Below are 27,277 nucleotides of genomic sequence, written 5' to 3'. Positions count from 1 at the left end.
AAAATTAAAAATACCATATTAATGACGCAAATCGAAGCACTAGCGTCTCAACTTCGAACCCAAACGCAAAAGGAAGCGACGCAAACTGGGGTATTTTTGTATGCCCTTGCCACGCATGGTATAAAAAATAAGAATAAATTTTTTTCAATTTCTGAAAATAAAAACAATGGAAACTTAGGTTGTATTTTAACCCAGATATGCCGATTGCTTGAGCTTGATCATTTTAAAATTACTTTTATATTATTTTGGAAGCAAATGAGAAATAAAACACAGTGCAGTTTTTTAAACATTTATTGAAAAAAGTATTTTTTTAAGTCGTCCAATATAGAGGACATTGGGGTCACAACAACAAAACTAAAACGCAATAATGAAACATTCATGCATTTAACAATCAAGCTACTCTTCATAAATATAAATTCCAAAAAAATATAGGCCCATAATCATAGTCAAACACTAAAGTCGGTTCTTTTTAAAAACAACTTTAAATTAAAAACCCGCTTTATATTATTTCCCAACTATAGTCAAAATTAAAGTATGTTTTAAATTGAAACGACTTTAACTAGGTGTCACCTCAAATGTAGAAAATGTTTTCATACAATATACAACGAAATACAGACAAGTGGCACCGCTGAACAGCTGACATAGAAAATTAAAACAAAAACCAAAAGAGGTAAACAATAAAAGTAACCGGGACAACTAAAGAAAAAAAATTTTTTGTGGTGGAAAAATGGAAAAGATAAGATTGATATCATATTTAGAATATTTTGGTACTAATTTTATTGATAACTGTTCAATAATTGCAAAATCTCTCCCAAATTCTTGAAACTTAATTTTTTTTACTCATTGCCGAACTTTTTTACATGGCGAAGAACAGCTGATGCTGTTGTTAAATGAGTTAATAACAGCTTCAATTTGTTTTATATTTACAGTCGACTTTAACGTCAAAAATAAACTTTAACTTGTCTATGGTAGACCTAAAGTCCACTCTTAAGTAAAGACGACTTTATTTCTATTAAAATATACTTTATTTCTGACTATGATTATGGGCCATAGTATTTATTCACTTGTAAATGTACAAAATTTAACTTTCCGTACAAACGAGATATGTCCAAAAATAGTAGCAAAAAATAGAGCGATAGACACAATCTCCCATGAGGTATTGGTATTTTTGTTTTATGTGAACAAAAAAAAAATGGTATTTTGATAAACGTGACGTATCCTGTAAACAAGAACTACATGTAGTACAGTCGGCATATCTGGGTTAAAAATAATTGTCTGGCCCTTTTAGGGACTCAATATTTTGTTGGATATACCTTATTTTTTATTACTTCTTCACAGCGACGAAGAATTGAATCAATTAAATAATCAATCGTCTCCTTTGCTTTTCTTTGTGGTATAATTGTGAGTCCCTATTTTGCGATCTGCAATTTCTCACGAACTTCATTAGAGATGTGTTTAGGGTCATTATGGAGCTGGAATCTCCAAACTAGGGTCATATTTTCCTAATCGTTTCCCGGCTCTTAACTGAAAGGGCAACACTGCATCTGGCTTCTGTCAGTTGACTCCTGTCAAAATTTAAAAAATCTACATCATTTAGTTTGTGTTTGGAAAAAAGTGAATTTCGTCTTCTCGTTAAGCATTATTTTTTTGCATAAAGAAACATAACTCAAATAAAGGCTAAGCTTAATACGTAGTATTTCAATGGTCGTAAAAGCTCGGAAGATGCCGAACGTTCCGGAGGCCCAGTTGAGTTCTCTACACCCGAAATAACCGATAAAAATCAAGATATGTTGTTGGCCCCATCGGTGCTTGAAAATGCGAAAGATTGTGGAAGCCATAGGCATCTCACATGACTCAATAGTTTCAATTTTGAATCACTTGGGTATGAGAAAGATTTCCGAAAGATGGCTGCAGTGTTTGCTCACATTCAGGAGCACAAAAGGGTACACACATGTGAAGTTTCCATGGCATGAATTAGGCTACGAAATACTTCCTCTTCCATCCTAATATCCTGATTTAGCCCCGAGTGACTATTTCTTATATCTAAACCTGTAGAAAGGATTTGACTCCAACGATGAAATCATCTTACAAAAAATGCATATCTTAATGACCTCGACAAATTTTATTTTTTTTTGAATGGATAAACAAATTGGAGAATCGTTAGACAAATCTATGATTCATTAAAAAAGGCTAGGACTTTTTGACCCAAAATAGCCTCTTAAATTGGATTCATACGAAAAGAGAACGGAGTCCGAATTACCGCATCGATATGAAGTAAAAGTTATCGTAATTTTCTTGAGATTATTTCAGATTATGCCATTCGATAACGAACAAGAAATGTATTACATTTTGTACATTTTATTATAATTTTGTTATCGAACTATGTAAAAAATTGCGAAAAAAATTACAAACAAAATTTAAGAAAATATAATAAATATTGAAATATCGTATTCTTTTTGCAGATGTTTAATAGTTTCCATTATATAGCCAATGATAAGAATTATATCCACATTCTATAAATTTATTTTTGTTAAACATTAATGCTTAAATTTGTATCAGAAATATACAAATTTATTGGGTAAAATATCATGTTTTTGAAAGCGGAAATTACAGAATATAATTTTCGAAAAAGTTTCCATTGTATAGTTTCTCACTCTATGAATGAAGGTATAAAAAATTATACAAATAGTTCATGTATTGTTGTATCTTTGTTATTTTCATTAATATGCAGATACTAAACAATTGAAATAAATAATATTTTTATTTTTATGATGAAAATGTGCTCCACAAACCAAAATGAATGTATAGAACCTGAAGTTATTAACAAAATTCATACAAAGCATTGAAAAAATACAAGTTGAGTATCCCAAAAAAGTAATTAAGGGAAGTAATAAGTAAATATAATAATTTAAGTAGATAACTAATTTAAAAAATTTTGAATTTACAAAGTCTTAAAGGTATTATATTATATCTTTTAAAATAAAACATTTTCTAATCAGTAATAATGTAACAATTACTATTAGATACATCTATAAATTCTTTCAACAATAAATTATGAAACTTTGCTTGTTATAAAGACAAAACAATAGAATTTTTTCAATAAAACCATGAACCAACGAACCAACAACAGCAAAATACTTAAAAAATTATTAAAAATGTAAAAGAACAAAAAGATGACACAACTCAAATGCTGCACCTTTTCTCTCTTATTATTTCTCTGTGAGAAGAACAACTACATCAACAACAACAACAACAGCACAACATCGAAAAAACAACACATAAATAAATGATGATTAACTATCAAAACTGACCAAACGAACACACAACAACAAAAAAACATAAATTATTGAAAGAAAACAATTTTTAATTGTTGTCTTTTTTTTGTTAATCGTCGTAAAGCTACAAAAAATGAAAGTTTTCTTTTTGTTTTCTAAAGAAATAAAATAAAAAACACAACTTACATTCTGCAGTTAACGAAATTATTGCTGATGTCTATGATGATTATTATCGTTGTTGTTGTTGCTACTTTTTCCTATTATTTAGCAAAATATAATTGTATGTTTGTTGTTGTTTGTATAAAGAGGTGTGTATGAGACACTTGTAAAAAAAAAGAAAATTATTTTTCGGCCTTATTTTTTATGTATTCGAAACTTTTTTTGATAATTATATACAAATAATTAGAACATTTGTTTAATATTTTTTTATTATTCACTAGACACTTTATATTTCATCAACTTTTTCTTTATTTACCTCCTTTTTTTAATTTAATTTGCTAATGTAGACACAAAACGATTTCTCTATGATTTTTCTACTTTTTTTGTATACTTTTTTTCTATCGTGTTCACACTTTTTTCAGTGCTTATTATGTTTATTTTTTATAATTGTTTATTTCACTTATGTTGTTTAGTTATTTTCTGGCAGTAATATTTTGTGTAAAAAATATCTTTTAGATTAATTTTTTTCCAATTGGCAAATTTTTAGTTTGCTTTGATTTTTTTTTCTTAATCCACTTTTTGCTGTTTTCTTGTAATACACTCACGAAAAACGTCAACTTCGTTTGACTTCTTTTTTCCAACTGATTTTGTGTACGTTGGTTGGTTGATTAACAGCGTTGTCAACTTTTGCATTTTGAAAAGCTCTTAAAACAAGCAAAAACGTCTATTTAATTTTAGATAGATTTGAAGGCATGTGTCATTATCCCATTTACCAATGAAGGATCCAATTGAACAGTGCACTAAAGAGTGATTTCACATTTTTTAGATAGCTATTACCGAAAATATTTGTGAAAAACAAAGTAAAATCAAGGTAAAAAACTAAACTTAAATTACTTTTAAATTATAAGGGATAACTTAGATAACAAAACAGTATTTCATTTAAAAAAGTAAAAAAGCCATCTAAAGTATAATCTGTCCACATGTGTACAAGTTGTTAGCTGTAGCTAGGTTTTCGACTTTGACCTTATTATGAACTTATGAAAAGTGGTGTTATGTTATTTTTTTTATTTATTTATTTCATCATAACCTAGCCTATTATAGACCCTAATCGGTCACAAATTTCTACTTAAAAATATATAAACAACAATAAATATTTTTTTCTCTTATGATAAAATTAAAATAATCTATCTATATATATAAAAAGGAAATGGTCCATGTATGTAATGTCATCACGTGAGAACGGCTGGAGCGAATTGGCTGATTTTTTTTTTATTCGGTTATTACGGCTAAAACCGGCTTTTTTGAGTCCAGTCAACTGTAATAAAAAAACCCTAAAGTATGCACAAGGTGCATTTAATAAGGTGCCATCGGCAGCACAGCTGATTATAGAAATAGCACGCACAAATGTCAAACTACATATATAAAAAATATTCGCCCGTACGTCCGTATGTCAAACTCTATATATAAAAAACAGAGCTGTAAATGAATCATTCTTTTTTGATTTTAATTCATTATGAATTAGCTAAATTTTGAATTAATTCATTGAATTGAAAAAATGAATTGAATGGAATTTGAATCAATTCAAACGAATTAGGCAGAAATGAATTTCAATTCATTTCCAATTCAAATGAATTTGTAAAAATGAGTTGCAATTCATTTACAATTCATTTGAATTGAATTGATTTTGAATTAATTCAAATGAATTAGAAAAAAGAATTAGCAATTCAAATGAATGATTCAAAAATGAGTTGCAATCAATCAAATTCAAGAGCAGATCTCTAGGGGGAATGAAAGATTTCTCCTACCAAAATGTAATTGAAAAGCCTTGTCCTGTATACCCGCCTGATCAATGAAAACATGGTGTTTGGAGTTTGTTTCTTCAAGAAGAACTGATTTTTATTTTGAAATACGCTGAACGACAAAACATATTTAATATTCAAGAAGCAATTAATAATTTTTGAAATTTTGTGACCCACGACCACCCAACAACAAACTTTTTGCTAATATTTATATTATATTTATTTCAAAAAAATGAAACTATCTTCCAAAAATAATCAAAAATCAGGAAAAATAACAATGTATGTAGTTCAAAACACAATTGAGTTTCATAAATAAGGCTAATTAGATTTAATTAGAATGCATCATTCACCTTAAACAACTTTCAACACCAGCTGAAGATGGTAACGGCGCATTATATTTAAAGGAAGACTTTTTAACCGTCGATTAATTATACTGGATACTTAATGACATTGAAGAATCTGCTAAATATGCTGCGAATTTCGCGTCGGAGTTGGAAGTGAATTGCTATTTTTTTTCTAATTCGTTTGAATTAATACAAAATCACTTCAATTCAAATGAATTGTAAATGAATTGAATTAATTCAAAATCAATTCAATTCATTTGAATTGGAAACGAATTGCAATTCATTTTTAACAAATTCATTTGAATTAATTCAAAATCAATTCAATTCATTTGAATTGGAAACGAATTGCAATTCATTTTTACCAATTCCATTTGAATTGACTCAAATTTCATTCAATTCATTTTTTTGTGTGAATGATTCGCGAATTAATTCAAAAATGAGTGATTCATTTACAGCTCTGATAAAAAATAAGTGAATTCGCCTGTATTTATTTCAATTCGCCACTGCTGTCACCTTGTTAAATACGCCTTGAGTATGCAGTACAAATTTAGATATTTTATTTGCAAATAAATAAGAACAGGCAGGGTTGGAGAAACTTGACGAACTAACATTAGTAAATGCTACCGGGCATCTAGTAAAATATAAAATAGACTTAGAAATAATAGTTCTCCAATTTAAATAAACAAATTTATAACAAACAATTAATATAATAATGAATTCTGAACATTAAATCAGAACAGATTTTAGTAAAAAAAAAATAAAAAAATGTTATTAATTACTATATATATGTATACATACATATAAACACACATATATAATAAAAATCATATAGGACAATTAAAATGTACATAATATAATGTAAATCTTAGATCTTAGAAAAAGAGAAAAAATGGAAAAATAAAAATAAAAGGGTTTTTTTAAAATATAAATTTTATTAATTTTTTTTTTATTTTTTTATTTTGCATTTAAGGTGGCGATACATTTCTTATTTATAGTTATTTGTATTTTTACTGTCGCTACATTTTTAAATCATATAAAAATCGCAAGATCTAACTAAAAACATACATTTTGACAACACTTTCTGTTGGCCAGCTCTAGCACAGAGTTGTTATTATAAAACAGTGTTGGAAAGCGTATAATAATCGGTACAGACACTCACAACAAATGGATAACACATAATGCTTATTCTACATTCACCATAAACTAATCACTTTAGAATTTCCCCTATACACCGGTTGTTTGTGCATGCGTGCGGTATATATCACAGAAAATATATATCTTTTGCAAATTGTCATTGTAAATATTATTATCAGAAGTAAATAGTTGCTAATTTTACGGAAAATACAGTTGAAATGTCTGATAACGAAAAGAATATACCAGAGGGATGGGAGGTACGCACAAGCCGTTCAACGGGTAAGTGAAAAAAGAAACCCTCTTGGAGTGAACAAAAAAAAAGAGCATCCCTTTGATATTGTTGGTTTTTTCGCCAATTTTTTTTTTACATTGCCCTCATACCAATAGTTTATTGATTTTTTTACTTAATATTTTGTGTATTTTAGGTCTTACCTATTATTTAAATGTATACACTAAAGAATCCCAATGGGATTTGCCTACAGAACCGGCCAAAAAAGAAATTACCTCTACAGGACCCAGTGAGGTAAGAGCCTCACATTTGCTAGTCAAACACAAGGGCAGTCGTCGACCCTCCTCATGGCGTGAAGAGAATATAACACGTACCAAAGATGAAGCTCGTCAAATATTGGAAGACTATCGCAAGCAGATTGAAAGTGGCGATGCCACTCTCGAGGAGTTGGCCCAAAAGTTTAGTGATTGCAGTTCGGCTAAACGAGGAGGCGATTTGGGCATGTTTGGACGTGGTCAGATGCAAAAGCCATTTGAAGAGGCTGCTTTCAGCTTAAAAGTTGGTCAATTATCTAAAATAGTAGATACCGAATCTGGACTGCATATTATTTTACGCACAGAATAAGTTGCACGCTACACACTATAATGCACCACCAACCGCACTTACTAAGAAAATCAAAAAAAAAAAAAACGCATTTTAAAAGTAAAGTAAACATCTTACAACAAAACAAACTTTCTTAACACAATTTTTAACTACATTTGAAAATTGAAAATACTATTATTAATTAATTTACTCCTAAAGTTTTGCATTTTTAAAATGAAAATGATTATTTAAAAACCAATTAAATAAAACTATTGATAAATTGTTTAATATTTTTTTCTTTTTTTTTGTTTTGTTTTCCTATTTTTATAAACTTTGAAAAATAATAAAATTTTAAACTTAAACTAGTTTTTTCTGCAACAATTGGGCCCCATTGAACTTTTGCTTTTTCAAAAGAGCGCTGTGAGGTTTAAGCAGTTTTTTCACTTGTTTCTGCAGATCATCTGTATTATTTTCTACAATATTCAGTAGGACAAAGCAGGCACGATTTATGCTCAACCATGATTTAAGAGTGTCTTCGTTGAGTTCCTGTATTAAAAGATTACCAAAGGTTTCACTACTGCTGTCTTGGGCTAGACGCTCTTTGTCATTTTTAATGATTTTCTTTAATACAATATGAAGACCAGCCTCTTCAATGCCTAAAATGGTAACAGTGGCGACCTAAAAAGAAAGAACATTATTAAATTTATTAAGTAAAAGTGCAAAATCATATATACTTTCATCACTTCAAGATAAATATTAGAAAAAATGTTTGAAATTAAAATTTGTTAAAAAAAATCGAGGTAGTCATCGTCTTTTGCTTATATCTCAACCATTTGTTAGCCGATTTTAAATTGCAAATATAAGTTGGACAATAGCGGATAGATTGATGTATCAATCATGTATGTAAGTTATTTTGGGACATCGGAAAGTTGATTTCAACAGACAGACAAACGACGGCTATATAGATTTCGTATAGACTTTATGGAGTCCCAATCAAAAAATGTGGAAATTACAAACGGAATGACAAATGATTTGCTATACCTCTTTTTTTACTTCTGTTTCTGAATCCTCATCCTTATCTTCTTCGCCATCTTCATTATCCTCGCTTAGGATAATTTTCTGAGCCTGTTTACGCTGTTTTGTTTTCAACTTGGTGGCTTCAGCTATAATTTTTTCAACATCTTGTGGTTTCTTAGATTTTTTATCCTTGGAATCCTCTTCAACGCTAACAGACCAATCAGATTTTGCCACAATTTTAGCCAAAGCCGCAGCAGCATTTACAAAATTTGTTGAGGTTACTATTTAAATACAAATATTTTATAAAATTATTATGAAAATTGTTTTTTTTAAAAAAAACTATGTAATTACATTTCTTTAAGATATCCGCCGTGACCAAACCAATATGTTTATCCGATAGCCAAAATTCTGGATTTTCTGCTATAGCTGCGGCTATAGGTTCTTCAATTTGCTCGAAAATTTCTTTACGACGTATATCTTTATCCTTTTTACCATACTGAAGGCCCTCTTCTATGGTAGCTATAAATGTGGGATGGAAACAATTGGTATCGCCGGGCGACACAAGCCATTCAATTACACGACGACCATATTGGTTGGACATAAGGTTTTGTAGTTCGGGGTGTATTGTATCAAATATTGCCTTTTTGGTAGCCTTTGTATCGTCCAAAGCATTAATAACGGCTATGGCAAATATATGACCATGTTCATGGGTGCATATTTTGATCAAATGTTCTTTAATGTTCTTGATTATAGCCTGTAATGATTATAGAATTTTAAATTTTATTAGGATTCTTTGTAATTATTGCGTTATTTCCTTTTAATCAAAATTTTTCAAATAGAAAGCCTTTCTTTAGCGTAAAATCTCTACTTACTCTTCTATTTTTAGGTGTTGATTTATGGAAACTTATTATGGCCGCCTGACAACCATCCTTGGTTGTCAACATCAAAGGTATATGCGAAGCGAGCATTGTCACAGTCTCGTCCACTTTATCCTCTTCCATTTCCTTAACATATTCCAACATTACAGCATGCACCAAAGAATTATCCACCAACTGTTTATTGGCAATATGTTCCAAATTAGCTTTGACCGAACTTAAGATGGATGCTTTCATATTTGTTGTTTCCTTATAACAATCGGCCAAACATTTAACATTTTCATCCTTGGATTTTTTATATAAATCACCGTAAAATTCTTGACGCATATAGGCTTTTTGCTTAGGATTGGCTACCGTAAGATAAACATCATCAAGAATTTTGCTGGAAATATTGTGAGAAGCCAACTTGACAATATTTCCAATAAAAGCATCAACAAGTTTGGATTTTGTTGCTGGAGAGCCATAATTAAGCATACGCAAAACACAAAAGTGTGCATATTTTGAAATGGACATTTCGACAACGAATGGTGCTAAAAGTTCCGAAAGCTGTTCTCTCAGTGGGGGTGAAGCAAACTTAAGCATGCATTGTATGATACGGGCGGTATCGTGAGCCATTACCACTTTTTTAATGGTATCTCCGGTTTTGAACAAATTGTACAATTGCTCCACTAATTCAGTTTTCTTTTCGGTTTTACGGCAATTTAACTTTTCATAGATCTGTTTGGCTTCTATAGATATATCATAGGTGTTCTTTGACTGTTTACGTTTCACTTTTAAATCTTTTTTGTCTTGTTTAAATTTACGCCAATCAGTTTTCTCTGGCTCGCCTAGTTTATCGCCGCCTTCAGCAGGGTTTTTATCACCAAATTTTGGTTTACCAGCAAATTTATTTCCTGGCCTACTACCGGGTTTTCCTGCAAATTTACTATCACCTTTACCCTTGAATTTGCTATCTTTTCCTTGGAATTTGCCATCACCATTTTTAAATCCTCCAACTTTGGTGGGTTTACCAAATTTCTGTGTTTTGTTATCGTTTTCACCAGTCTTCTTTTCAAACTTGGGTGTTTTCTTCTTCAATGGTTCTTCGGTATTGCTGTTTTTATCAGCGGCACGTTTTTTGGTATTTATCATTATGGTAAAGTATTAAATTAAATTTATATTTCTTTTAATCTACAATTTTCAATAACACGTGCGTTCCTTTTCGAAATGAAATACAAATTGTTTTCATTTGAAATGTCATTGAATACAGGGTTGTTATACGTTGGGGTGGAGGAAAGTGTGGCAGCTTTACCAAAACAAAATCAATAGAACCGTTATGAAGAGGGCCACCTTATTGCAAAAAATACGTTAAAGATTAACTAGTTTTTGAGATGCAAGCACACATTTCATATCATTGGCTTTGAAAATCATGTTATTAAAACCTTTTGTCTCGTTTCTTAATTTTGTAGGAGAATTATTTGTGTTAGCTATAATCTGAACAGTGTACAAGAAAAACATGTTCTTTAATATGGACTGCTACAAATACAAAGGTCAAATCGGAATATTGTATAATAAAATTCATTATCTATAAGGATTCAATATATATGTACATAAACCTTATTGGCTTCAATAATAAAACACGTTAAAGAATCAAATTTTGAGCATATACTTATAGTACACATTGGTGTTGATAGAGGGGTGCAAAACCACCCCAGACTCGCATGCCCACCCCAGATAAAAATTTGGAAAGTCGCAGAAAGATTTTTTTGGATTTGTAGATTGTTTCGTTATGAGATTCCTGTGCCCTAGAACATTAATCATGGGGTTTTTGGAACCAACAATTTTAAAAAATATCCCAATGCCAATCGTACAACGGAGCACATGTAATGTTTGGTTTTTACAAGCTAAAATAAAGCAAGCCATTTTGGTTCATTGTTTATCCGACAGACTAAACTTAGTAATTGTGGATTCGTGTTCACACATACTTATCATCAGCGCAAACATTATTAGCATTGAGGCTTTATGCATTCACTTTTCGAAACCAGAAAATAATAATGATTTAAAAAGCCTAAGCCAAGCTCTTCAAATTAAACAGTATAAAATAAACAGCCTTTGCATAACTAGATGGAGGTGTAGATATGAAAATTGTAAGTAAGTAATTAAAAATTACGCTGTAATTAAAAGTGTTCTTGAAGATTTTTATATAGAATCAACATTAGGTAAAAGCTAAATCTGGATTTGCCGGATTCTATTCCTTCAGTTGATTATTGGAAGTTAAATATATAAAAATATTTTATAAAATAAATTAGCAGTTTTAAATATTCAAAATGAAGTAGTTATGTTAGCAAACTGAATTTTTGTGATATTTTAGTTTTGTTTTAATAAAAAAATATTTTTTTTTATAAAAAAAAATTGTTTATTTTTACTATTTGGAAGGCAACACCCCAGAATAGTCTAGCTATGCTTACATTGTATAATACTAGTAACCAATTACGGTTATACATAGTCAAAAACCGAATTTCAGAGTCGATTATTAAACAATAAATTATTGGGATTGATTAATCTAATCAACTCTTAAAATCAAAATGAAAATGGTTGATCGAAAATCGCTTATAAGCTCTTCATACCATTCACTAATGTATACTCGAGATAACAAAAATGGTCGCAATTTATATTTCATCTATTAATAATATGGCAACTTTATAGATCATACTTAGAACAACAATTCACAATAGTGAAATATTAAATTTTTAAAATTTGCCTGTGTCAACATTTTGTGAATTTTATATGTGGCAATACCGTGAAGAGTTTAATTGTATAATATTCCAGAACATATGTCTATATCTGATAAATGTTTGTTATGACAAAAATTATCGGGTATAGTCTTCGCTTCATATTGTTTCGTAGTTTTTCATAATTTTTTAAAATGGTTATTTCTTTTTTGTGTGAAAATTACATTTCATGTCAAACAGCAAACAATTGTTCTGAGAACGATGTTCGAACAAGAACATAACATCGAAAAGAGTTATCCTCACGAAACAAATTCATGTGCGGACAAGAAATGTTTCGCTACGTGAACATATTGATGTCTTGTCAAGATAGGGTGTTTAGTCTACAGCAGACATGAAATGCTTTTAAAATATGATTTATGGTAAATTTTTAATATGTCAATGATGGAGTATTTCATTATTTTTTGATTATCAGCGAAGCAAATTCTAAAAAATCATGTGTGATTTATTTTTTTGTGATTTTAGTGAAGTGTATTTGTGAAATCGTGTTGTAAAAAAAAAACAAAATGACTGCTGTTAAGCTTAAATATTTCATGTTATAAAAGTGTTGTTAAAACACATGGTTTAACAACCATGTTAAAACATGAGAAGAACCAAACACTAACATCGTGTTAATGTTAAGCATTTCATGTCAGTTGTAGACATAGTGTTAGTGCTTCAGCTGAGACAACTTTGTCTTGACAACAAAGGTTATTAATTGTTGTGATAAGTATTTGTCAGCCAATGAAAATAATAACTGCAAATTCCATTACCGAAATATATTTACCTAATTATTAAAATTAGTTTTAATAATTAGGTAAAAATAAAAATGTTAAAAATATAATGTAATTATATTCAATATCTTTCGAGAACAATAAGTTATTTTAATACGCATTTTTTTTAATTTACCTGCATGTGGCAACACTAAACCAAATACAACACTGCAGAAAAAAGGAAAAAGCACAGGAAAAATCCACCATTTTTTCCAACAACATCGGCGTCTAAAAATTTTTTAATTTCATAAAAGATATATTATAGAAAAGCGGTGAAAATAAATAAATTTGTCGGTAAAATATAAATTAATTTGTATTTTTCAAATTTGCAAAACTAGTTTTCTATAATAATTTGCAAGAACTTAACGCTTAATAATAATAAAAAAGCCCTCGCAAAACTTCAGTAATTGTGTGTATTTTTTTTCATTCGGTGTTTTTTTTTCGCTTAGTGGTGTCAAATAAGCAAAATGGTGGGTAAAATACATAAGAAGAAAATATCCGAATATACGGAAGCTGCTGAAAATGAAGATAAACAAAGTGAACGAGGCGACGAGGCTGAGGATGAAATGATTTTGGATCATGTTGACCCAGCGCCCAGCGGTAGCGATTCGGAAAATGGTGACATCGCCAATAACGACAACAACAAAACTTTTGACTCTTTAAACGCAAATGATGATGATGATGTCGGCGCCGATGACGCAGTAGGAACCGGCCTCAATGATGATGATACCGATTTTCATCTCTCCGATGGTGGCGATGATGGTATCGATGAAGATAAAGTTAAAAAAGCTAAAAAACGTAAGGCAATTGGATCCAAGAAGTCGGGTGACAATGAAAGTGATGACGAGCCATTAAATGGCACCCCAAAGAAGAAGGGCCGTAAACTAGCTACTGGCAAAGCTAAAGGCGCTAAAGGAAAAGCTAAAGCAAAGAAACCCGTTAGTGATGACGAGGACGATGGCGATGTTGAAGAGGAATATGAAGTCAAGGATATTGTGGGTCACAAAACGGAACGTGGCGTTTCCTACTTTTTAATTAGATGGAAGGGCTATACAAAGGATGACGATACTTGGGAAGCTGAGGATACACTCAGTTGTCCCGATATCATTGAAAAATACAAGAAGAAGGTAAGCATTATAACTATGTGTCTAGGCATAAAAAAGAAAGGCTGTGTTTAGTGGGAGGCATAGAAATCGCTAAATGGAAAGTGTGGTTAAAAAAAAACGTAAACGAACCTCGAAAAAGAGTACAGTCGCTACACAATGATTGCCAAGTTTTAGTTTCTTTTGTATTCAGGGTAGCCATGTTTACAAAATGGTTTTGTTGGCAGGGGTAAATTTATGTTGTACCAATTGTAGCAGAGTAATACATACTAACCGAAAAAAGGAGTATAAAATAAAAGCAAAAAAATAAATAAGAAAAATAAGAAAGCATAAATTATAATCAAACAATTTTCAGATAATAATGTAGTTGATAGAGCTTGACGTGAGTTAATTATTAACAAATACTTTTTTTAACGTATAACAAACAAGATGGTAAAAAGGGTAATTTTGCTATTTAATTTTTATATAAATATTTATATTAAAAATGGGTAATTATTATTTAATTCTGTGTAAATAAAATTATACTGATATACTGTCTGCTAAAAACAAAAGTGTAAAAAATTGATACATTTTTTTATTGTTATTTTTATACCCACCATTCATTCATTCATTCAGCAAGTAATGCAATATATCTAAATATAGTATATATGTATACCGGTTTTTATAAATTTGATAATATTAATTTTAATGAATACTAATATTAAAAAATCTATATAATAGGTAAAATTTGTATTGTATTGTTTGGTGGGGTTAATAGGCGGCACTGTTACTAACATTTACCGGTATATGCAATATTTTTAGTGTCTACCAAAAGTGGTATAGATTTTTTTATTTGACCGCCATATTTGTTCATGGACTTACAATAGCAAAATGGTACAAGTAAATTTACAAAAAAATTTTCATGTTTTCCACATACATAGGTACATATTTTTCACATAAATTTTTTCCAAAACTACCCATCATAAAATTATATGACAATGAAGTAGTTCAGATAGGTGATCAACTGATGATAAATAAAGTGGTTCGATTTCGGTGAACATGCATGATTTTTATATTAGTTCCACACTGGAGTTCATGTGTTTATGCCAGTATTTAAATATTATTAAATAATTTGAATAATTGTATAGAACCCCTATGCATATTCGATGAATCGACTACGTTTTTTCATTGGTGAAACAAATGGTTGCTATTGCCACAATTTTTTTTAGTTACCAATTGTTATCGATATCGGCGAAACATATACCATTTTTTTTTTGGTGTCGACAACGACTTACAGAATATTGGTGATTGTTTATCCATAGTGGAAGATATTTTAAAAGATATTAAATAAAATAAGACACATAATCAATTTTAATAATTAAACAAAATAAAATTTAAAAACGTTGAATTTCATATTTTTTTTCTATATAAAATCAAAAAACACTTTAATATGAAATTTTATGTGAATTATTTCAATTCCCAGATCATATTTTAAAACTTAATATTTTAAGTGCTTCATTATATTGACGAATTTAGGTAGATATGGATGTACTATTGCTTAAGAAGTAGTGGAAATTACATTCTCTTTAAACTTCTATTTTTGTTTTATGAAAAATATACAAAACATGAAATCAAAATATATTGTATCTCTATCATTCTGGTAATGAATTCATTTTGATTTAATTCATAGGCTTAATTCCTTTATACTTCAAATGTATTGAATTCAATCCTTTGAGAATTAATTATTTATAGAATTAATTCTTAATTTCTTGAATTCAAATCCATTACAGATTTGAAATAGATTTAAAAATATATTGAATGATTAAATTTTTCATTAATTTAATATATCAATAGTTTACAAAACAAAAAATTAGTTTTTTTGTAAGATTTATGCTAAATTTTGTTTGTTTTATAACCCTTTGATTAGCAATATGGTTTTCGATTATTCCATGATACAATAATTGCAGAAGGTAGAATCATTAGCGAGAGTTTTCAATATTTACCCCTATAACGTCAAACTTTGATTTTAACTTTTTTTTCATATTTTCTTTTGTTTGACGTTGCAAGAATACGAATAATTGAGAATTTATTTTCTAATTTCTAATATTTTTATAGATTTTTGTAGGAAAAATAACAAACCCAGCACATACAACATAAATTTTTCAAAGGTAATTTAGATGAGGGTGATTACTCCGCAATTTCATTTGAAAGGAAATCTTTTCGAATTACAATGTAATTAGTACACATTTTTGTTTTCCACCGCCGCAGAGACGGAAACAATGGACAGATAAAATTAACACCAAAGAAATTTTTTTAAATTTCAAATCTTTATATACAGTGGTGGCCACCAATTTAAGACAAATACTTGAATTTTTTTCATCAACTGAATTTTAAGTGCGATAGAGCCAAAATAAAAGGACCTCTAAGGGTATGAAATTTATTATTAATGTTTCTAGTTTCTGAAAAATGTTTGGAAAAATCGGTAAAACATATATGGACAAAGATATGTGGAAATACGTTGACCCACCTCAGCGAACATCCGCTGTTAAAAACATGATATGACCGAAACTAATGGAACTAAAAATACGAAATTTTATCCTAATATTTTATAATAATAAAAATACAATGATATAAATTGGAGAAAGTATGCTTATTTAAAAAATTTTTTTTTTGGTCAAGTTGTAGAAAAATTTTATGTGTTCGTGGTGAATATGTATGAATTGACACTGTCGAATAAAACACACTTGTGTGTTAAAACAGTCCTCATGCATACATATTTGTGGAAATATTTGAAAAAATAAATGACAATTACATGGAATTTAGCAAACAATTTTTGTCTTAAATTCCTGGCCACCACTGTATGTATATAATTTTTCTGTACGTGTGTTAGTAACTGAACTCATACTTAATTTCGATGAAATTTTGAGTGTGTTTCTGAGAGGGTCCCTGGCTGGGTTAGATTGATCTATATAGTTCGATCTATATACCGAGCGAATTCGCTAGTTTTTAATAAAAAAATTTAGAAAATTTTACTTGTTTAGATTGAAATAAAATAATGATAATTTCGTCTCGTCTCTATGATACCCTATGGTTTAGGGTATTTTTCAGCTTTGAAGACATATGTCTACAGTTAAAAAATCATTGAATATACAATATCTGTAGTAAATTTTCATGAGATCGGAAATAAACAATCTGAATATCGCAACTTTCTGTAGGTTTTGGGAAGTATTATCCCAGGATTGAAACATACTTAACATTTTTCAAAAAGTTCCGGTTAGCTTTAAATTTAGCCATAGATAGTTTTTTTGGACAAATATTAGATTCGCTTTCGGATTGAATGAAACTTCATTGATATTAGACTCCAGAATAAGCTTAAACAACTATTTTATTTATTTGGGGTATTCACACGGTCTGCTATTAGTCATATTGTCATAATGTCCTTATTATAATAGTTGTTGTTGTGTTTTAAACAAAAAAAAATAATATTTTATGACAAAACAATAAACATAGTTCAAATAGTCTTATTAGATTAGAAAATTTTTGTTTGAAACACAACAAAAATTTGATTAAACTATCATAATATATTAGGACATTATGACAATATGACCAAATAGTAGAACGTGTGAATGCCCCAATTGTTTAAAACTTAAGATTTTTTTCAGAAATCTATAAAAAAAACTAATTCATATTAACGAACAATAATTAATAAACTAAAAAACCATTCCAGCAAAAATCTTCACCGAAGAAAGATTCATCGCCGGCCAAAAAGAAGGGTGGCAAAGCAGCTGGTGGTGGTCGTGGCAGTAAAAAAAATAAAGATGATGAAGAAGAACAAGAATGGGAAGTTGAGAAAATCATCGATTATGCCGAAGAAAAGAAAGGACGCGTTTTCCGCATACGCTGGAAAGGTTTCGGACCCAAAAATGACACCTGGGAACCTGAGGAGAATCTTAACTGTGGCGATATAATACAGAAATTCTTAGCAAAAATGAAGCTTCAAGAGAATGTCTCATTTAAAGAGTTGCGTGAAGAGCCAAAGAAAACCAAACGTTTGGTTAACGAGACAGCACCGCGCACCAACATCAACAATCCGATTGGCCGCAAGTCAAAGAGATCGGTTACAAAGAAAAGGTAAGGTAAATATTACTAATTTACCCAGCTGAAACGGAAAGGCAACGATTTCTATTAAATAATATCTCTTTGTCGCTTGCAGAGTTTTCTATGGCGATATGGAAGATTAAAATGGATTATGTGTATTATAACAAAAAAAAAAAAAAATACCAGCAAAATTGGAGATGTTTTATTTTTTATTATAAACAAAAAGATAAAACATATTTATATAAATATACAAATACAATACATCCTCTCCTTTCTTAAAATCCCCTTTCCTTCCTTACTTCCCTCCTAAACCCTTTAAACACTTTTTTTTAAACTTTATATATATTTATATACATTTTAACATTTAAGTGCGGTTTTTTGTTTAAAATTCTTTTTCTTTAAACACTTCAGTTATTTTTTTCTGAAATACGGTGTTATTATAATAAACAATAATATTTATTTGTGTTTTAAGTGTGAGTAGCGTTCAGTAGTTTGTGTAAACGCCATTATATAATTGAAATTTAAAATAATGGTTGATTTTAACATTTATTTACTTTTGTATTATTTTGATAATAACAAAAACAAAGAAAACCGAAATGAAACAAAACAAAACTAATTAACACCTTTAAATATTTAATGAATTTTATTGTCAAAGAGCAATATTCCTCTTTTTTTTGAATAAAAAAACTTTCCATTACATTTTAAATAATTCCTTTTATTAAAATTATTTTTTCAAAATTATTCCACAAAAAAAAATAAATAAGAAACATAAACTTATCAAACAAAGAAAAACAAAAATACAATATTGAAAATGGTATAAATATTTAAAACATATTTTTGCATTGAATTTTGCAAAAAGAAGAACAAATTGTAGCTTAGGTCTATAAGAAGTTTCTTTTTAACAAACAAAAACAAAATATAAATGATTTAAAATAAAACATACTTATAAATAAATATATATAAAAAATGAAACACAAAACTCCAGAAATTTAAATCAAGAAAATATAAAAATATAAATATTCAAAGAAATACAAACAAATAATATTTAAAAAACAACAAAACAAAAACAAAAAAACAACAACAAATTAAATGAAAAACTTATTTTTTAGCAATAAACTAGTTTTAAAGTGAAAACAAAAAAGTTTTACTCTTAATAAATCTTTGAAAGAATTACTAGTCTTCTTTAATTTTCTTCTTCTAACAAACCAACAAACACAACAAATCGAACTAACTAGTTTACAAATATCATGAAAAACAAATCGAAAATAATAATTGTTTATCTACAGAACAGAATGTTGTTAATTAAATTGTTAGTACTTTATTAGAATAAAGGTAGGGTGGGGTTACACATGGCAAATATTTACTCAAAAAGCGTAACCACTTGTTTTTAGCACAAATTTCTTTGGCTTTTAAGTTTAAACATAAAATAAGATAAAACTAAATATTTGATTTTAATCATTCTAAGTAAAATAAGTTTTTGAAATAAATTAAAGAATTCAAATATTTGTTTTAGTGGTTGCATCTTTTTCACCGAATATATGCCATGTTGAACCCCAACCTTAAGGAATCAAAATTTTCATTAAAATTAAATCAATATTTTATAAAAAAAATTACAAATTTATACAAGAAATTGTAAAATTGTAAAATAATCTTTTCCAGAAGCCAGGTTAGTAATACAAATAGTGGTCCTGTTACAATACTAGTCAGATTTACAGGTTTTAGTCAGAATTATAAAGAAAAATTACAAAATATATCCACATTTTTAGTACAGGAATGACTTCCTGAAAACCCCTGCAAATCTGACAAGTACTGGAACAAAACTACTAATAACAAAAACTTTTAGAAAAATTTAGTAATACAAACAGCTTTCCTCTAACAATATCAGTCAGATTTACAGGTTTTAATCAGAATTATGCAAAAAAATTACAAAATGTAACGAAATTTTTATTACGAGAATGAGTTCCTGTAAAAAAAAACAGAAAATTTGACAAGTACTGGAACAAAACTAATTAAAAATAACAAAAACGTTTAGAAAATTTTGAAGAGATTTTGAAAAAAATATTTTTATCGTACCACGATACAACAATACATACTATAAAGTGCTTATGTTGTGAATTAAATAAATAATCTTTAAACATGTATAAACTTTAAGTTCCAATTCGTAAAAGTTTTTTTTAAAGAAAAAACTTTAGTTAAATATCATTCATATTTTCTTTATTACAGTGATAATGAATTTGTACTTCCTGAGGATTCCGGTTTCGATACTCAAGATGATTCTGTTCTCGTATCAAGTCGTGGCCGTCATTCTGTTCAACCAACTAACTTAGCGGCTGTTGATGAGTCATTTTTGAAAATGATGTTAAGTCTAATGAAGGATGTGCCATCGAGTGCTAAGAATAAATTTCAAGCCGATATGTTTGCCTCCATTTATAGGATTCGTGGGCAATATTTACTGGATTAAATATAGTAACTCAAAAGGAATGTGTTTAGTTTCTCTAATTTTTAATTGCATTCTATATAAATATATTTTTAAGTACACAGTTTATTAACCCTCCAATGTATTTTTTTAAATTAAATTTAACTTAGATAACTGATTTGCTATATTTTAAGTTTAAATAACTTATCATCACAAAAATTGTTATTATTTTTTTTTTAAATTTCAACCGAAAAAAAGACAAACTATTTTAGTCAATCATGCATAATAAATCTACACACAGTCTGAAAAGTGTTTAAATGCCAGTGAATTAATTGAAGTTTTAAGATAATGAAAATCATAAAATCTATCCATCGATTACAATTTTAATGTTTCGGTTTAGGTCGGACTCTAATGATTTTCATTATCTTAAAAAAAATAAATTAATTCTCTGGTGTTTACTCACTTTTTGAGGCTGTGTATATATTCTACAGTTAATGCCGGCAATTCTTATACCAGGCAGCTAGTAAAAATTAGTAAAGTTTTTTTTTTTTAAATATTAACTTTTATATGTAAAATAATCTTGGAGAAAAATGCAAATGAAATAATTTGCTGTTTTCTAATTTCAATTGAAAATTATTTTTTGTTTTAAAAATGTAATTTTCTTTACTTATTGTACTTCTCTCTATTTTAGAGGGTTAAAAAACTGTAACAAAAAACTTACAAAAAAAAAAATGTATTAAAAAAATCACAGTAAAATTAAATTGAAATAACAATAACTTAAGTAAATATTACCACAAAAAAAGGCTATTCGAAAAACACTAAAATTATGTATGTATATCAATCAATCCGAACAATGAACAACTTCACATTGTTAAAGATCCACGCGTTATAATTTTTAAGTGCAAATCGAATCGAATGAATGAATATTTTATCTATAGAGTTTCAATTCAAATAAACAGAAAATAATCATAATTTTTATGGAAAATAAAAGCAAGTTGTTTTATTTGGTGAATAATTTTAAAAATAATTAAAACAAGACAAGTATATTCGGCTGTACCGAATACCTACACCAAATTATACTTTAAAATAAAAATTTTGTTATAAATTATGGGTGATTTTTTTTTAATTTGTGACACAAATTTTGTGACAAACATATTTTTTCGTGAAAAAAATTCGTGTTAAAAAATATTTTTCCCGATTTTGACTCATTATAGGTCCGACTTACTATGGCGTTGCAAAGGTCTTTGAAATATCTATCATTAAATATCCATATTGACTACATTAATGACTTGATAGGATTACTATATATATATTAAAAATAGGCCTAAAATCGCGGTCCTGTTTTTTTCCTTATATCTCAGCCATTTGTGGGCCGATTTTCGCGATTTTAAATAGCCACTTGATGTATGAATCATGGATCATTAGAGGCTACGGGAAGTTGACGGATATGGCAATATCGACTCCGCTATCTATTACGATCCAGAATATGCATGTCATTACCGTAATATACAGGCCAGTCGCAGAATTCCATTCCGATCGAAAATGATTAATTCCGTAATTTACTTCTTCACAAAAAGTAAAACGAAAATTTCTTTCGGAATTAAACCACATTCAGTTTTCAAAGTGGAATTGATATTTGATTGCATTTATTTGTTTTTCTTAAAATGTCTGTACCAAAAACTTCACCTTATATAAAAAACGCTGTCAAATTAAAATCTGACATGAAGAATTATTAAATATTTTTTGAAGAACATAAAACGAAATCGATCGGAATAAAAACTAAGGAATTGAAATCATTCCGAACAAAATGTGTGACAGGTCGAATAGAAGGCCCTAAGTGGGCCGTGTTTTTCGTGTTTTTTTTGTAAGCCCATTTTTTCGTTTATTTCGATAAATGGTTCGCTCATATATCATATTTAGCCAAAAATACACGAGCGCCTTTCTATGTTAAGGTAACGATATATATATTGTGGGGTCGCAAATGAAAAAATTTTTCGCTTCTATTTTTAAAAATAAAGACTTTATTAAAGAAAGAAAAAAATAATTTTTGCAAACCACAATGCTTCATTTTATTAAGTCTTTTGACTCCTGTAAAATTTTAAAAAGTTAGGATAGGTCCTTATGCATTTAAGGTAACGATATTTACATTAAAGGTATTTAAACTGAAATCTGAATATATTTACATTTAAAAGTAATATTATGGGAAGCATCACCATACCAAACTGACCATTTTAACCATTAATTTATATTGTTTAAAAGCGGATTTGCTATTGGCATCTTAACTAGCCACATTAATTAACATTTCAGCCCCTCATATCAGCTATAGTCCCTGTTCGCAACCGCAACGAACGCGGTTAACTAATAAAAATACCAAATTTTCATTTCAGTTTAGATACAACTCAAATAAACTAGTAAAATTTCTAGGATTTATTTAAAAATTTCTAAATATCGCAAAACAACATCATTTAAAGACCAGGCTGAATACCGAATCCAGGACCCTTAGGTTCCTCTGTCAAAGAGGTGGCATCACCCTTGGGTTCACTGGCGAAACGGCCATTGCGGGGTCCAGGGGGAGAAATACGATCAGCCTTGCAGTCAGCCAAAATAGCTTCCATATCTTTAGCGGTTAAATCTTCCTAAAAACGTAATCAAATACAAATATCAGCTACATTTAGAATAAATCGTTTAGAAAAAAAAAATTAACTCACGTAATAATCATCATTAATGGCTACCATGGGAGCATTAACACAAGCACCCAAGCATTCTACTTCTGAAATGGTGAATTTCATATCCTTGGTGGTATCACCTACACCAATGTTTAAGGTTTTCTGTAAGTAACAAAAATTTTGGTTATTTTTTTAATTTTGAGCTATGCATTTATAAGTTTTTGTTATTACCTTGCATGTCTCAAGGATTTCATCGGAACCTCTCAACCAACATGGTGTGGTGGTGCACACTTGAATGTGATATTTACCGGTAGGTTTACGCATGAACATGGTGTAGAAAGTAGCAACTTCGTAGACACGCATATTGGGCAAATCCAAAATTTCAGCCACCTTGTGCATGGCTGAAATGGGCAACCAACCGTATTGACGTTGAGCCAAATCCAACAAGGGGATCATGGCACCACGTTTGTGTCCTTCGGGGTAGATGCTTAAGATAGCATCAACACGCTAAAATTATAAATATAAACATAATTTATTACAAACATATTCCAATGAGAATTTTAATATATTTCAATAAATCCAAGCGGTTGGTTTTCGATTACGGCTGTATATACAGCAATAACTGAAAAACTTAAAAATTCTCTCATCCTTCCACTTTTTCTGTAAACATTTCCTTATAGTATCAAAACATCACCTCCTGCTCTTAAAAATAAGTTTTTCTTTTTAGCTAAATATACATAATTCCACTTGTTTTTTTTTGCTAAATAAACATAATTCCACTTGATTTCCTATTCCTAAAATTTACCAACTACTTGTATGTTGAAAATGTTGTGCTCTTCTTTAACTTACCTTCTTATTTTCTGGTGTGAATTCGAATGGTATGTCTGGATTATCTTCGGGAGTATCACGGTGTACAAACAAATTATCACTGCGATTTACGGCCGAACTGACAATGGTACGCAAACTGCCGCGCTAAAATATAATTAACAATATTTAATTGAATATTTTTATATAAATTTATTTTCTGGTGTATTTAAAATTACATAACCTTGCAAATTGTTGCTGCGGCCAATATTTTAACTTTTATTCCACTTAATTTATACTTACCACATATTGCAAGGTTTTTGTTGCACAATTGGCAAGCATTTTTAATTATTATTTAAACAAATTGCCTTTTAAAATCTCTTTTAAGAAGGAAAAAAAGAAAATTTGTTTCTTTTCCACTGGCACGGCCACACAAAACACCAGACAAAACGATTTTTTTCCGAATTGTCAAAAAATTGTCAACGAACAGCTGTTTCAATGTTTATTTACTTATGACAGCTAATGTGGGGTTGTATTAAATGTTAGTAAATGGGATGTTTTTGGGAAAGGGTACAAAAAAGGGGCTAATGGGTAAATTTTACAGTTAAATTTAAAAAATATAAAATAAAGTGAAAATGCGTTTATAATAAATGTTATTTATTGTTAATGAGAATAATTTTCAAATCAAAAAAAAAACTAAATAGCGGTTATATACAGTATTGTTCGAAACCTAAGCAACTTTCCTTATAAAATAATCAAAGTCTTATGTATTATTTTTAAATTGATTTATTACATATAAATATTATTAATATATGTTTGATATTGCCTTCGTAAATTTCATAATATTAATTTGATAGATTCTATTTATGGAAATATCAAATTAAACTCATTTCAAATCCGTTCTAATGCATGTGTCCTTTTTATAATTCGATAAATTGCATTCGTATTGTCATATATTCATCATTTAGCGTTTATTAGAAACGAAAGCAATTTTTTAATTTTTTAACACGTTATTTTAGCTAGAGGAGTTCTTACTAGAAGCATGGAACTCAACAGAGTTTGTTAAACAAAATTGGACCCTACAGACTCCATTATATTACATGCTGGTGATATCATAGATATATTGAAATCAAAATTTGGCGATAACTTGATTCCGAGAAATGGACCTGTCAATTGGCCAATAAGGTCGTGCAATTGGGACCACGTGGATTTTTTAATTGTTCAAAATTCGTTTGAAATTTAATGATTTTTTACGGGTTATCCATATAAATAAAAACATTTTTCATTTTTATACCCTACACCACCATAGTTGGGAGGGTATAATGCGTTTGTGCTGATGTTTGTAACGTTCAAAAATATTAGTCTAACACTCAGAATCACATTCAGAGTCTAAAGGATGTCTGGCTGTTCATGTAAACCTTGTTCGCAAAGTACAAGTAGAAATTTTGAAGATATTTCGATTTGGTACATACAATTTGTTTGGCCCAAGGACGAAGCCTATTGAAACTGATTGAAAGCGGTCCATTATTTCTCCTGTCCCCCTTTCATATGTCCATCCGAAATTGAACTTTGTCAGGCTTGACCGACCACACTTCCTTACATGTTTTAAAATTAAGATAATAATTTTTATTCGAATGAAAACCCCAATTAATACTAATTTTTCGGATGCTATTTCTACAACAAATTTGCAAAAAACAACTATTTCTCGGGACAATATATTGTGCAGCGCCGATAAAAATAGTATTTTTATTGAAAATTGGGATAATATGCATATAAATATGCATTTTGAAGTAAAATATAACAAAAAATGCACTATCAATAAAATATGCACTAACAAATCGATGCAATTTTACGGGAAAACGTGTGATTCGGATATATAATTAATCCGCCCCTAATCATGTGTGATGCGAACAAATTACAATTCGCACATCTGTAAAATAACACTTCAAGTTCACCGTGAAGACTATTTTTCAATGGAGCCCTTGGGGGACCCCCTTTTGAGAACTCCAGCAACAGAATGATTGGATATTTTTCCATATTTCACACAAAAAACTTAATTCTTTGTTAAATGAAGTAAACCTTTAAGAAAGACATTAAAGTACACGGGTAAGAACAAAATATGAATAAAAAAGTAGTGACTCCTCAACTGAAAAACTGTTGACAGTTGGCACGTGCAATAAATGCAAGTAACATTAGCATGAACTATGTAATAAGGAAGAATGAGAGGTCTTCAAACTCATTACCAAGAAATCAAGGTTTAAAGTAAATACAAATTAATGTAAGTAAGTAGGTATAAAAGCAAAGGGATTCCTTTGAAATTTAAACAAAAGAACAGGGAATTCTAGCTTTAAGAAAAGAGAAAAATAAAACAAATATTTTTTATGCATTGTTGTGTGAGCAACCGTGTGCGTATGAGAAATATTAAAATAATTTACAAAAAACAAAACAAAATGAAAAAAATGTGCATGAATATGAACTAAAGAATGTCAACGGTAACATTAATAATATGATGACAATAACAAAAACAACAACAACCACATACAGGTATAAACAAAAACACTTTCCCCAAAGCTAAATTTATTATTAAAGCACACATTTACTAATTTTACACCAACACATTTACTGACTACACCGCCGTCTACAAATTTAAATAAAGAAGAGAAAAAAACAAGAAAGAAAATAAAAAAACCCTACCAAAAATAAAGAAGCTTTGTTGGCTACAACAACAATATGTTAACAACAGTGACAACAAGAACGAAAATTACTTCATAAGCAACAGAGAGTTAAATAAATGCATTACTTTTGTATATAACGATTACTTTTTGTTTTTGGTAACTGATATTCCATTTTAAAAGTACAATTTTATAAATACAATTGTTTAAAGTTCTGTTGTTAATAATGTTGTACAAATCTTCTCAAAATTAAAACAACCCAGAAAAACTCATGGTTAATTAAGATTTTGTAGATGATACAAAAGAAATAAGGTGAAATATGTTGGTTGACTACGCTAGTTGGCTGGATGTATGGCTTAGAGGTAACCTCTGGTCTACATTTCTTCCTCTTAACTCTTGCGTTTATAATATTCATTCATTATTATTTCATAAAATATGAATAATTTTGGTTTTGTGGTCTTTAATGGGTTCTGTTTCTTAAAATGTTTCTGTTTACTTTTATTTCTCTTTGTTTTTTTTCTGGCTTGTATATTGGCCATGTTATTACCAAAGAAAAGTTTTTTTAAATCTAGTGTTTATACATATTTAAACACAAAGATAAACAA

The 27,277-nt window shown here is 29.1% G+C and overlaps 5 protein-coding genes across 11 annotated transcripts in view; 2 read left to right on the top strand and 3 right to left on the bottom strand.

Annotated features, from left to right (window-relative positions):
- Positions 1–4,003, bottom strand: part of Evi5 (ecotropic viral integration site 5) — a 105,274-nt gene extending 101,271 nt beyond the window's left edge. For 2 of the 5 annotated variants that reach the window (XM_065507520.1, XM_065507519.1), the window contains exons 1-2: positions 3,751–4,003; positions 3,462–3,597 (exon numbers count right to left, since the gene is read on the bottom strand). The gene's annotated coding sequence lies outside the window, so the exon portion shown is untranslated. The remainder of the gene's footprint in view (positions 1–3,461; positions 3,598–3,750) is intronic. The other 3 variants (XM_065507518.1, XM_065507521.1, XM_065507517.1) reach the window with 2 other exon arrangements.
- Positions 4,004–6,804: 2,801 nt separating this feature from the next.
- On the top strand, positions 6,805–7,810 carry dod (dodo). Its single transcript, XM_065507189.1, has 2 exons — positions 6,805–6,990; positions 7,137–7,810. Exons 1-2 carry the CDS (start codon positions 6,930–6,932, stop codon positions 7,562–7,564), a joined length of 489 nt encoding a protein of 162 aa, XP_065363261.1. The 5' UTR covers positions 6,805–6,929; the 3' UTR covers positions 7,565–7,810.
- Positions 7,782–10,612, bottom strand: peng (Pumilio and CPL domain-containing protein penguin). Its single transcript, XM_065507188.1, has 4 exons — positions 9,412–10,612; positions 8,891–9,293; positions 8,564–8,820; positions 7,782–8,200 (listed from the first exon to the last, which is right to left on the bottom strand). The coding sequence occupies exons 1-4, from the start codon at positions 10,543–10,545 to the stop codon at positions 7,880–7,882; spliced, it is 2,115 nt and encodes a 704-aa protein (XP_065363260.1). The 5' UTR covers positions 10,546–10,612; the 3' UTR covers positions 7,782–7,879.
- A 2,562-nt stretch (positions 10,613–13,174) lies between these two features.
- Positions 13,175–21,520, top strand: LOC135956378 (chromodomain-helicase-DNA-binding protein 1). 3 transcript variants are annotated; one of them, XM_065506839.1, is made up of 3 exons: positions 13,175–14,061; positions 17,744–18,147; positions 20,338–21,520. In XM_065506839.1, the coding sequence occupies exons 1-3, from the start codon at positions 13,402–13,404 to the stop codon at positions 20,573–20,575; spliced, it is 1,302 nt and encodes a 433-aa protein (XP_065362911.1). In that variant the 5' UTR covers positions 13,175–13,401; the 3' UTR covers positions 20,576–21,520. The 3 variants fall into 3 exon arrangements, with proteins under 3 accessions (XP_065362911.1, XP_065362913.1, XP_065362912.1); XM_065506841.1 differs by lacking the exon at positions 20,338–21,520 and adding an exon at positions 18,230–19,284 and having other exon boundaries at positions 13,190–14,061; positions 17,744–18,152; XM_065506840.1 differs by lacking the exon at positions 20,338–21,520 and adding an exon at positions 18,230–19,284 and having other exon boundaries at positions 13,198–14,061.
- A 1,385-nt stretch (positions 21,521–22,905) lies between these two features.
- On the bottom strand, positions 22,906–24,465 carry ND-24 (NADH dehydrogenase ubiquinone). Its single transcript, XM_065507217.1, has 5 exons — positions 24,304–24,465; positions 24,046–24,168; positions 23,428–23,703; positions 23,239–23,358; positions 22,906–23,166 (listed from the first exon to the last, which is right to left on the bottom strand). The coding sequence occupies exons 1-5, from the start codon at positions 24,340–24,342 to the stop codon at positions 22,996–22,998; spliced, it is 729 nt and encodes a 242-aa protein (XP_065363289.1). The 5' UTR covers positions 24,343–24,465; the 3' UTR covers positions 22,906–22,995.
- Between the last annotated feature and the right edge of the window lie 2,812 nt (positions 24,466–27,277).

Source organism: Calliphora vicina, chromosome 4, assembly GCF_958450345.1.
Source record: "Calliphora vicina chromosome 4, idCalVici1.1, whole genome shotgun sequence".
Classification (NCBI taxonomy): domain Eukaryota; kingdom Metazoa; phylum Arthropoda; class Insecta; order Diptera; family Calliphoridae; genus Calliphora; species Calliphora vicina.
Note: the sequence above shows the minus strand (reverse complement) of the source record. Positions and strands in the feature narration are given on the sequence as shown.